We start from the raw sequence: 12,399 nt of genomic DNA, 5'->3' as shown, positions 1-12,399 counted from the left end.
CCCGATCCCCCCGCCGGCCCCGAGCCCGCCCCAGCCCGGCCTAGCCGAGCGCCTGCGTCTTCCCGCCGCAGCCGGCGCTCCGTCCCCAGCTCGGGCCCTGCATCCAGGTGAGGAGGCCGCGCTCCGGGAGCCGAGACCCGGAAAGAACCAGGGATGGAGAGGGGACTGGGTGGGATGGAGAGAGGGCTGGAGAACGAAGAGAGGGCGCCCGCGGTGCGTGTGGCTGTTGCTCTGTGGCCGCAGCTGCCTGGGTGGCCGTGTGGACATGCGTCCGCGCCCGTGTGCCCGTGTGTGTCCGAGTGTCAGTGCGCGCTTGAACCTCTGCGTGTCCTGTGTGTGTGCACGTGAGCGTGTCCCCGGAGTGTGTTTGTGTGCATGGCCGTGCGGCACTGCCGTGAGCGTTCAGTTAGGCGCCGGGGCTTCGCGCTGAGTCCCGCACTCCGGTTCCGCGGGGCTGCGGGGTCCCGGATAACCGAGGCGGTGGCCCCCCCTCGCGTCCCCGGATTTCAAGGACGCTAGGACTCGCCGCGGCCCTGTGGCCTCGCGCTGGGGATCGGGAAAGGCGGTGGTGGGGGGGTGCCCGGGCTGGAAGGGCGCCGCGGTCTCAGGAGGGAGGGGAGCCCCCCACGCCCCGTCCCTTGGGTGAGGGTGCAGGGCCAGCGCACCGTGCCCGTGTGTTCGCCCTCCCTAGGCCGCCAGGATGGACGTGTTCATGAAGGGCCTGTCCATGGCCAAGGAGGGCGTCGTGGCCGCCGCGGAGAAAACCAAGCAGGGGGTCACGGAGGCGGCGGAGAAGACCAAGGAGGGCGTCCTCTACGTCGGTGGGCGAGGGGCGGGGCTTCCAGGCAGCGGGGTCCGGGTGTCCGCCGCGGGGATGGGGCCCGGGTGCTTGGAGGGCGTGAGTCGGGGGTCGGGGCAGGAGAGTATGAGTCAGCAGGTGGGGTGGGGTGCGTAGGGGTCACTGGGGACGCAGCCGTCGGGAGGGGGGACGGGAGGCCGGGCTGGCGAGGGTGGGATTCAGCGGAAAGGCCAGGGACTAAGTGATCAAAGCGAGAAGCCTTCCTTTTCTTCTTCTCATTAGTGACAGTTAACTGGCGTTGAACCCTTACTCTCTGCCAAGTACTGAGGGAAATGCCAGAACACCCTCACCTCACTCACTGCTCCCTGCCCACCCACAGACCGGGGCTGGGGTTCGCAGCAGTCTGCCCGGCTTGCTCAAGGTCACGCAGGGGATACACCTGGAGCCGGAGGTTAAGCCACGCTTCCCGGGCTCCGAAGCCCCGCCCTGCCCCGTGCTGCCCTCCCCTCTGTGTTTTGGGGGCTCCCTGTGTCTGCCAGTGCCTGCCAGTGCCTGTGATTCCACCACTGCTGTCTCCCCTCTGGGTCCCCTCCTTGCAGCTGCCAGCTGGCACGGTGGCCGAGGCCCGAGGTTAAATCTCTCACCCTAACTGTGAAAGGAGAGGGCGCCTGCAGGGGCATTTGCATAAGGAGAGTCTCCTACTGACTCCCCTCTGGGGTCCCAGGCTTCCTTGTGTGCGGTGGGTAGAATTGCCTGTCCAGTGTTCAGGCTGGAGAGGGCTGCCTTTGCCTTTGGGGTCATTTGAAAAATATTTATTGACCACCTACTATGTGCCAGCCATTGCATGGCTCCTGGAGGATGCAACAGTGGATGGTGGCACAGAGCACTCCAATAGTGGAATTTGACACCAAGAGCCGGGACAGGGGCCACTCTGGTAGGGTGGTCAGAGGCGGTGACATTCATACTGAGCTGAGAATAAGGAGCCAGAGGGAGTGGGGGAGGCTGAAGGGCAAAGGAAGGGTGGCTAGGTGAGCAGGAGCGGGGTCACGGTGGGCCCTTGTAGGCCAGGACAGAGCATGATGACAATCATCACGAGACTGGAAGGCTTGGAAAGGTCCCTCAGGCCTCTGGGGATGGAGCCAATTGCAGGGAGGCCCCCTGGGAGGCAGTGTGGCCACCAGGCCAGAGCTGGGGCAGAGGTGACAGAGTCAGGGAGAAGGCCTGAGCCCACACCTACGGGCCCCCCTTGGGCCTCCCTCCTGCCTCCGTCCCCGCCTGGAGCCCCATGGCCCCCGTTTCCTGCCCTGCGAAGCCTCAGCTCCCTGGAGCCCGGCGTGGTCCTGCCTCAGGCCATGTTCCCAGCCTTGTTGCTCACCACTCCTGCCCCGGCGGGCACATGGGAAGCCTTGCTGGGCTTCGTGGAGGCCCCCCGCGTGGGCCCCTCTGCGCCCTGCCTGCGTGGCTCCCTGTGCCCAATGTGCCCTCTCCAGCCTCCTCTCTGCTCCCCCCCTGCTCCCCACCTGCAAGGCCCAGGCAATGCCCCCTCCCGTCACCTGCCCCCCCCCCACGCTGGAGGTCCTCTCCCCGCTACTTAGGGCCCTGGAGACCGAATCCGCTCTTCTCTTACCCGCATCGACAGTGAGTGACTGGCCTGGCGCCTGGCACAGAGCAGGTGCCAACAAATGTCAGGGGAGGGAGGAATGGGTGCACATACAGACATCCCTGTCCCTGGGTCTTGCTGGCCTTAAGGTGAGAATCCCGTCTTCCCACGCTGTCCTCCCCTCCTCTCCCCGGGGGTCAGCCCGCCCACACAGCCATCTCTGGGTCTGTCAGCCGTTGTCTGACTTGCCAGATCCTTCGGAAAGGAAGTGCCCCTCTCCCTCGAGGGCTTCCCTCACCTCACATCAGGACCCCTTGTCTTTCCCAGCAGCCCCACATTTTGCTGTGACCAAGTCGATACCCTCCGGGGACAGCCCAGCCAGCGCTGTGGGTGTCCACTACCATCTGCACATCACCCATAGACCCTTCAGGCGCCTAAGACACTCTCCACTGCGGCCAGGAGGAGTTTGCAGCCTTGTTAGGAGAGAAGAACGGAGTGGGAGGAGGGGCGGGTCAGACGGCAGTGCCGTGGGTGGGATGCGGGCAGCCATGCACCAGGGGCCCCCTTCCAAATACACAGCCTGCTTGCCCCCAGCCGCACCCCCACCGCTCCCACCTGGGCAGAGGATTCGCTGAACTGGCGTTGCACCGCGCCGGCGGCCCAGCGGCAGCCCCGAGGGGCGGGGCGCAGGTATCGCCTCAGGTAGGGGTGGTGAGGGACAGGCAGCGGGCAGACCTGGGGAGTCCTGAGGAAGTAAGTGTGGGAGGCTCAGTGTGGGGCGAGGGGGAGACTGGTGGGATTTGAGGCCGAAGGAGGCGGTGATGGGGCAAGGACGCCCACGGCCGCCCGGGTCCCTTTGCCCATGTGTAACCACCGTACTTGCCGGACCTCCGTTCCCTGAGCTCAGAACCCTTAACTGTGCCCCTTTGTCTTCCCGCAGGAAGCAAGACCCGAGAGGGGGTGGTGCAAGGAGTGGCCTCAGGTACCAGCCCCGCCCTGGCACAGCGCCTCCCCTCCCCCAGGCAGAGACCCCGCTGGGCGGGGCAGGGGTGGTGGAAGAGGGCGCCCAAGGCGTAGGGGGTGCCCTGCGGCAAAGGGGGCCCTGGGTCGCTACAGGGCGGGGCACCTATGCCTCCTTCAGCCTGGCCCCCGACCCGCTTCCCCCACCCTCTGCCTGCTCTAGTGGCCGAGAAAACCAAGGAGCAGGCGTCGCACCTGGGAGGAGCTGTGTTCTCGGGGGCTGGGAACATCGCTGCAGCCACAGGCCTGGTGAAGAGGGAGGAATTCCCCACCGACCTGAAGGTGAGCGGCCCTCCCACCACACACGGGCACGAATGCAAATGCACACGCATGCCGGGCACACCCGTACGCCTTCCACGAGGCTCCCTGCGCCCCCCGCAGGCCTGGGGCACAAGCCGCCTTGCCTCGCCTTCTGCAGGACCCTGTTAGACTCAGCTCAGAGTGAGTCTATGTGGAGGTGCATAGAGAGGTGGTGCTTCCTGTGACCATGGGCCAGGCCTGGCTGTGTACGTGCATCCTGCTCACAAGCGTGACCTGGGCCACTTCCAGCCATGTCTGCCTGTTCATTCATTTCTTTTCCTTCAACCAGTACTCACGCCAAAGAGGAATTGTTCTAGGGGTTACTGCGGTGAATAGTTACCTGCATGCATGGAGCTGACATTTCAGTGGGAGGAGAAGGTAAAAAGCCAACCAGTAAGCAAGGCCATTTCAGACAGGGGTAAGTGCTGTGAAGAAGAGACACCAGAGTGATGGGATAGATAGTCCAGGGACGAGCGGCTACTGTAGCTGGGAGGGCTTTTCTGAGGGGGTGACATTTGAGCTGACACCCAAGGGATGAGGCGGGCCAAGTGGGAAATGTATTGCAGGCAGTAGGAGCAGCTCATGCAGAGGCCCCGAGACAGGCACAAGCCGGCGCGGGCCGTCGGGGAGGGCGAGGTGTGTGTCACGCGTTTGTGCAGGGCTGTTCCCCCGGGGAGTGGCGGTGGCTCTCCCCCGTGCATCAAGACAGGTGCCTCCATGAGGACAGGCCGCAGAGCAAGGGCTGTGAGCTCTGGGGCCTCACAGAGCGGGGCCTGAACCCCAGCTCCTCTGCTTCCCGCCTGCGTGACTCTGGGCAGGTCCCATCCTGTCTCTGAGGCTCAATCGTTGCCTGTGAGATGGAAGATGAATATAGTAAGGCTCTTATGGAAATGAGAGGTAATGCAGATCAGCAGTTCTCAAAACTTAAGTGTGTAGCAGGAGCCCCGGAGGCCAAGTTAACGTACTACCGACGATTGGCCCCATCCCTGGAATTTCTTAGTCAGTAGGTCTGAGGCGGGACCTGAGAATGTGCATGTCTAACAAGTGCCCAGGTGATGCTGGCGCTGCAGGTACAGGGATCCCACCCGGAGAACTACTGAGAAAGAGCCAGGCTTGCGTCCAGTGAGCACTCGGGAAGAGACAGTGGTCCCCATGACCGTGTGAGCGGTCTGTGTCTGCCCTTGGGGCCACAGGTGTGCCCACAGGGGTACCAGCGTGACAGCGCATCTCGGGGGGCCCGTCTGTCCGCACAGCCATCCATCTGCCTGGGGGGATGCTGCGCGTCTGTCCACGTGCAGGCGCAGACTCGGCGTCCGTGGTCGGGGCCTCCTTCCACACCTGGTTTGGGAGATCAGCGTGCATTCCGTCGAGCGTGTCCGTCGGGCTGTGGGAGGGGGCACCGCCCTACCCTCCACTGCAGGCATCCTGCACGGTTGGCGCCTTCCCCATCAGAAGTCTGGAAGTTGACCCAGAACTTCTGGTTCAAGTCCTGCCTGCGCATTTTACGAGCTGTGTGACTTCCCAGCTCTTAGCGTTGTGTTTCCAGTGATTGCTCCCGTTCCTTGCCCTTTTATGTGGGCAGCTACTGCTCTGGACATGTTATCTGGAGTAACCCACTGACTCATCACAACGTCCCTATGTAGAAGGTACCACAGTTAGCCCATTTGACAGATGCAGGAACTGAGGCTCAGAGAGGCGGAGCGACTTGCCCCAGATCCCATTCCCACCTGCCTGAGAAGGTGGTTGGGGAGATAGACTCAGGTCCTTAGCATTAGCATCACTTGGTGCCTACCCGGTGCCAGGCCATGTGCAGAGGGAGGCCGGCCCGGGCTGTTTGTCAGGGACGTTTGCACGGAACCATCGTTCTCCAGCTGCCATCCTCCTACCAGCCCTTCTCGACACCTCAAGCCTCCTTTCTCAAGGAAGCTCAAGCTCCTAGATTTACAATCCAAACCCCAGCCCTTTGAGGTCCCCAGGCATGGGGGACGTGCTAGCCCAGGGCGCGTGTTCCTGAGTGTCGCTCCCTCCCTGCCTGCTCACGTGTGTCATCACGGAAGCCTCCCGCACCCCTACAAGGCAGAGGTGCCATCTCATTTCCCACCCAAGGCCGCTGAGATCAGCAGTGCAGTGACGTCCCTGATGCCAGGCAGCTAGCAAGCGGCCAGGCTGGGAAACGCCCCCGGTTACCAGCACCCAGGCCAAGACGCAGGACATCAGCCCCCTGGAGGCTGCCTTCCACCGCCTTCCCGGGGCCAGGACTAGGGTGAGACGAGGGAGGCGTCTGGGCACAGAGCTTAAGGGGCGCGCCCCTTCTGGGCTCTCGTTCGCACGACCCTGAGAGTGGGCGCCCTCGCGCCACTTGCAGCCTCAGCACCTGGCTCTGCTCCCCTCCGGCCTGGCCCTGCCCCGCCTCCGTGGATAACTGCTTCCTGACATCTCCCGCCACAAGGGAGCTGGGTGTTTTTTAACTTCATATGAGTGTAATCCTGCAGGGCGTGCCCTCCTGTGCCTGGTTTCTTCCACTCAACAGGAGGCCGTGCTCTGCACTCTTGGTCTCCACAGTTGTTGTCCGTGTACGACAAAGCCACAGGGCACGCATCCTTCTACTCTTACTGATTTCTGAGCTGTTCCCCAGTGATGTGCTCAAGCTGGGATTTTCAACACTGTGTTTCTTTCCTGGGTTCTGGTCATAGCTGGGTGATTTTGAGCAAACTAACTTTTCCCACCTCCTGGGCCTTGGTATGCCCAGCTGGACCCTGGAGAGAATGGGACAGGTTGGGAGCTTTGGATTCCTGTGCCCAGGGGCCCACCTAGACAGGTAATTCAAAGGAGCTGAAGCCACGCGGAGGGAGCTGGGGCAACTAGGGCGCACGGCGGTCCGGCCCCGGGAGTGCTATCTCCGCCCAGCAGGGAAAGACAGCAGTACCTGTGGGAGTGGAGGAGGTGGTGTGCCCTCCTGCCTGCAGGTTCCCCCAGGGGTCCAGGCATGTGCCAGCCCACGTGGCTTTGTGCAGCTGTGCATGGGAGCCAGGTCATTGTGTGTGTGTGTGTGTGTGTGTGTGTGTGTCCATCCCGGGTCTGCGCACATACCTGTGCTTACCTGCAGGCAGCTGGTTGTGCGTCTGGCAGCAGCCCCCCCCCTTCGTGTGCCTGCTGCTCTGCACCAGGCTGGGCAGTACCCGAGGGGGTGGTGAGGGAGAGTCTTAGCTCACACATCCAAGCAACACCACTGAGCTGTTGCTTCCAGCTTATCTTAAAATAGCAACAGCTGAAGAAACCAGGCCACACAGGACCCTGGGGGAGGGATGGGTGCAAGGTGGCAGGGGACCGGCTCAGAGCCCCTGCCCAGCTCAGCCACGAGCCTCCATCTCCCTCCAGCCCAGAGGAACCTCCAGAGTTATCTCTGGGGTCCCAGGGCCCCCCCCCCACAGAGCCTGACGCAAGGGGGCAGGGATAAATAAGTGACTGTATATGCTGTCCAGCTCCCCATCCCACTCAATCCAAATGACAGAAGAGCAGGAGGCAGCCGGGCTGGGGAGAGGGGAGTAGAGAGCCCCGCTGCCCTCCCCCCCCCCCGGTGCAAGCAGGATTCGGAGGGATTTCGCTCCTCGCGCATTCATCCCAAGGCCCAAGTACTCCGAATAAACAATGTACCTAGAAATTCTGGTTGCACTGCCAACAAAGCCTGGCCTTCCCCTAATCAGCCAAGAGCTTCCCAGGGTAGGAATTGGGGGGTATCCCCAGCTGCCTTCACAGGCCCTGTCCCTTCTCTGTCCGCAGCCCGAGGAAGTGGCCCAGGAAGCCGCTGAGGAGCCGCTGATCGAGCCCCTGATGGAGCCAGAAGGAGAGAGCTATGAGGAGCCGCCCCAGGTGAGAGGGGGCGGGGCTGGGCGGGGCTTTGGGCTTCCCGGAGGCCTGCTGCCACCTCGGCTGCGGTGGGAGGCTCCTGGCAGTGTAGGGTTGGTCAGGGAGCTTCAGCTCCCCATTTCCTAGAACCCAGGCCCCAGGAAGTGTCGGCACGGAGGGAGGGCGGATGGGGTGCAGCCCTGGGCCCCAGGCACCCCGGCCCAGGAGGGGTCAGGCTGTCCCCAACATCCAGGTCCCTTGCCTGCCCAGGGGGAGGGGTCTCAGGCTCAGAGCCTGGCCCCTCGGTTGCCAACCCCTCCCTCTTTTGCTCTTCTCCACTCCACCCCCATCCCTCTGATGCAGGAGGAGTATCAAGAGTATGAACCAGAGGCGTAAGGGCCCCAGAGGGCCCCCACCAGCAGCACAATCCCTTCCTGGTCCCTGCCCCGCCCCCCAGAGCCAGGGCTGTCCTTCTGCCCCTCCCCCCAAACACGAGATCTTCCTTCACTCCGAGGCACCCCCTCGGAGCCTGTGTTAGTGTCTGACCATCTGTCTGTTCTACCCACCGGCGTCCAACCCTGGGGCGTGGACAAGGCCATTGGGAGCCTCGCCCCACCCGTGTTGCCCCCTCCCCGCCCCATCCCGTCCAGCGTCTGCGGGGATGTAGCATGTTCTATGTGTTTTTAAACGAAGAACCGAAAGCGACGGCTCCCTACCCTACCCTGACAGAGGCTCTCCGAGCAACCCCCGGCCTCCCCAGAGCCCTCCACCCCACTCCCACATCGACCCCAAGGACCTTTTTTTAACCAGAACCAGGAGCCAGGCTGTGCCATGCCCCTTCCCCCAGCCGGCCCGGTCCAAGCGCGGGCGTTGTGTGTCGTGACTGTGGCATGGAGAGCCCCCCAAACCTCGTGTGAGCGTGTTCCGGACGGGCGGCACAGCCGCCCCTGCGTGTCCATGAATAAAGTCAACCTGTCTGGAGCCGGCGCTGCTAGGGCAGGGCTGGGCGCCGGATTCGGGTGGCGGATGGGCTTCCAAGTCCCAAACTGCCCCACGCCCCTCCTTGGGGCCCAGAACACTCGGCCCAGGTACGAGACTGACAACCTCGGACCTCAGCTTCTCCATCTCCTCCCCTTCCCGCGGGATGACCTGGGGGATAAGGGGTCTCCCCCCAGGCTGGGACAGGCAGTTGGCTGGGGCGGGGGAGGGGGGTGGCGAGCAGGCGGCCTCAAGAGCCACTTGCTGGGCGGTAAAGCCCCTCCTGCAGGTTCAGGGAGGCGGGGAGCCCCGCGCCGCCGCAGCGCGAGGTGGACAGGCTCACACCTCACCGCACAAGCAGCGCAGGCCCGCGGGCGGCCACGCACGCGCGGACATGCGTGCACGCACGGGGGTCTCTGCGCGCCAGCCAGAGTGTATGCGCCCTGGCGGGCGCTAGAGCACAGACACGCAGACAGGCAGGCTGGCCGATTCTTGCGGACACGTGCACACTCACAGTTGCACGCGCGCCGTGAAGTCCTCGGAAACCAGCAGCGCGGGCACTGAAAGACGCTGTTACGCGCAGACTTCTCTCCTCCCCAGAACGTTTACACACATACACACCTGCGCACACCTGCCTAACGCAGACAAGCCCATCCAAGGGGAGAGGAGATGGACAGTTGCCTCAGAAGGACTCACAGCTGCTCCACCCCTCCCGGAAAGGCGCCCAAGGGTCAGTGGCCTGGGCTGAGCGGGACGAGGGTCTGCAGAAATCCGGATGCGGGCCTGGCGCCTCGAGCAGACCGGGATCGACACTAGAGGGACCCCAACACCGCCTTGGTGTGGGAAAGAAGGGGCGGAGACACCACGGTGCTGCTCAGAGGCCCGCCTCCGAAAAGGCGAAGGTGCAGCTCCCGTTGGCCCCGCCTTCATCGATGCGACGCTCCCGCCCTCTCTGCCGCAGAGTCCCCGTAACTTCCCACAGAGACCGGCCCCCACCCCGGCGGAACCCCGCTTTTCTTTGACGCTGGACGCCCCCAGGCTCGCCAGCGTAAGACCGCACCCTCTTCTCTGCCTCCCCAGGGCTAGAAGGAACTAGCGCTGTTCATTCAACCCCAAGTGGTAGTGCTGCCTCTTTCCCCGAGGGGTCGGGATGGAAGGCCTTGGTCCCTGCGGGAAGCCAGCCTACGCGCGTCACCTTGGCCGCCGCAGGGAGCCTTTGCCTCCCGAAGTCCGAGGCAGCTGGCAGGTGTGTGTGTAGGGAGAACAAACCAGTGAGCTTGGATCCACCCGACTCACGTCAGGGTGCCAGGATCTCCAGATCCCTTTTTGACTGAATTAGGACACTATTTCCTACTCACGGTCTGCGGGGATTGCAAATTCCTGGCCCTCAGGTTGCATTTGGCCTATCGAGATGTTTAATTTGCTAGCACAAGGTTTTTTGGTGTTTTTTTTTTCCCCTTTTATTCCAGTTGGCAACAAACAGTTCCTTTCTCCCCACATCCACTTATTTTCATGAACTGCCTGGTCTCTAAAGAATTGAGTTTGCCACCTCCTCGCCAGCTACAGTGCCCCATTCCCAATTTTAGATGCTAAAGTGAGGTTCACCGTCTGGCTTGGAGGGGGTGTTCTTCCTTTCCGGGTGCCAAGCCACACACCTGGTTTTCTGAGCCTGATTTCTGCTCAGAGACCGACCGATGCTGTCTTCTGCTGGGGCCACTTTAAATGTATTCTAGGCACAGGGCCAGAATCGTCAGCGGAAGATGCTGGCTCTGTGTCAGATGGCAGGTGACTGGACGCAAGGGTGAGAACCGCCCCTCCCCCAGGATAGGGATGGAGCTGTTTACCAAGCGCCCGGTCTGTCCCAGGCATCCGACGCTTGTCTCCGTTAATTTCTCTGGAAACTGTGCTCCAGGGTTCCCTGTTATTAGTCCCAATTTACAGATGAGAGAATGGAGGCTGGAGAGGCAGTCACCTGCCCTGGGGAACGTCATTGGGAAGGGACAAAGGCCACAAACCTGACCCCAAAGCCCAGTTTTCCAAAAGGCACTTACTCTTGGGGGAAACAAACACACAAAACCACCAACAGAGGAAACGGGGCAGCGGAGTGGATGCAGCAGGCGCTGGTGCAATTCCACACACACTGCAAGCGAGGCTGTGTGTGCACGTACGTGGGGGGTGTTGAGCTGCGTGTGTGCACTTACGTGTGTGCTTCGGTGTGTGTGATGGGTGGTCTGCTCGGGCCTCCGGGGAGCCTAGGTTGTAGCTGAAACATGCATGAAAAGGCGATGGCCCGAAAGACCCGCAGGGACAGCCTTGCAGCAGACGGCAGCCCCTCCTCACCGACCCCGTGCACAGGCCTGCTGGGGTGTGAGGGCCCAGCCGGACCCGCACCCTCCCTCCTTTGCCTGGGCTCCTTCCTTCCTCCACAGCTGCCCTCAGCTCTGCCTGACGAAAACTTTCCTTCCTCTGGGCTTTCCCTTGCCCTCCAGCCAGCAGTGATTTCTCCCAGTCACCCCCATCCTGGCTCAGCTGTGCACACAGAGACACCCCCCCCCGCCCCCGCCGCCACGTCCTCGCTCTGTGGACCTTGGCTGGCTGGCTAACCTGAAAACCACCCTCTCCCCCTGAGGAAGGGCTGGGGGCTGTCCCTGTGTCCCCACCACTCCCTGCCGCCCTCCCAGGTCCCCACTCCCACCCCACCCCCTGGTAACGGTGGCTCCGCAGCTTTCTCTGGAACTTTATTTTTGTTTTCTCCCTTCCCTATTTATAGCTCTCTTCCCTCCAGAACCATCCCTGCATCCATCCTGTTGCCTGGAAACCGGCTCTGGGCTGCGGGTGGGGGGAGGCCAGGCCAGCCCAGGCAGAGGGAAGGGAGAGCAGTCGCCCCTCCCCGTCTCAGTGCTGCTCCCGGGCTCCCAGGAGCCCACCCCGCCCTCTGCCCAGCACCCAGGGGTGTTTTTGCAAAGACTGAATGTGGAAAACAGCAGCCTTTGTGATTCGTGAAGTCCTTCCTGGCTTCTAAAGGGCAGTACAGACACAATTCACTCGCGCCTCTCAATGGCCTACCCTGTGGGAAGCCTGGACCCATTTTTTCAGATGAGGAAACTGAGGCTTCAGGAAGCAAAGATCCCATAGCTTGTCTTCTCAATAGAAGCTCCACAGCCTTGTACTAGTGAGCCTTGGGATATCGGCCTGAAACACTGAAAAGTTTTAAAAGCACAAATAATCCCATGATCTGTAAATTTCAGAAGGATAAAGAGAAAAATTTTGTCACGATCTTGCCACACACCAAGCCACCAATCCTGCCTCTGTCGTACACCCCCACAGACCCTTTGCCACACACCACACCACAGCCCCAACATGTCCCTGCTTTGCCCTGCCATGCCCACTTGCAGGGCAACTCCTGGCTTAATCCTTGCCTTGCGCAGATTGGACCAGGGAGCCTCTCAGCTTGCTTCCTGGTTCTGTTACTTCAACTGTGCAGCCCCGGACAGCTCATAGAACCTCTGAGCCTTGGTTTCCTCAGCTCGAAAGTAAGAATGCTAATTCCCACCCCGTAGGACTAGTGTCTCTTACTAGATGCTGATGAGAAAGTGCTTTGAAAACCGTGGGGGCCCCGGTCTCACCAGGCAGAAGGACCCGTTCCCCAGAAGAGGGAGGGGCATGCCTGGGGGCTGCTTAAGAGCTCTTGCAGGCCTCTGAGGGGCGGGGAGGGCACAGAGGGCCTCGTGCCTGACTCCCCCTGTTCTCAAGCACCCACCCTTACGGCCCCACTCCCTGTCTCCCACCCAAAAGGCCCACCTCTGCCTTCGAAATAGACTCTCCGGGCAGAATGGGGGAGGGGGCTGCCACGGAG

General features: G+C 62.2%; 1 protein-coding gene across 1 annotated transcript; it reads left to right on the top strand.

Annotated features, from left to right (window-relative positions):
- SNCB (synuclein beta) lies at nucleotides 1-8,546 on the top strand. Its single transcript, XM_054568006.1, has 6 exons — nucleotides 1-107; nucleotides 692-821; nucleotides 3,340-3,381; nucleotides 3,583-3,701; nucleotides 7,500-7,589; nucleotides 7,929-8,546. Exons 2-6 carry the CDS (start codon nucleotides 701-703, stop codon nucleotides 7,959-7,961), a joined length of 405 nt encoding a protein of 134 aa, XP_054423981.1. The 5' UTR covers nucleotides 1-107; nucleotides 692-700; the 3' UTR covers nucleotides 7,962-8,546.
- Nucleotides 8,547-12,399: the final 3,853 nt, after the last annotated feature.

Source organism: Pteronotus mesoamericanus, unplaced genomic scaffold (genome assembly GCF_021234165.1).
Source record: "Pteronotus mesoamericanus isolate MK-2021 breed Mesoamerican mustached bat unplaced genomic scaffold, CSHL_Meso_final contig_2, whole genome shotgun sequence".
Taxonomy (NCBI): Eukaryota; Metazoa; Chordata; class Mammalia; order Chiroptera; family Mormoopidae; genus Pteronotus; species Pteronotus mesoamericanus.
The sequence above is the reverse complement of the archived record's forward strand: the minus strand, read 5'-3'. Positions and strand labels throughout refer to the sequence as shown.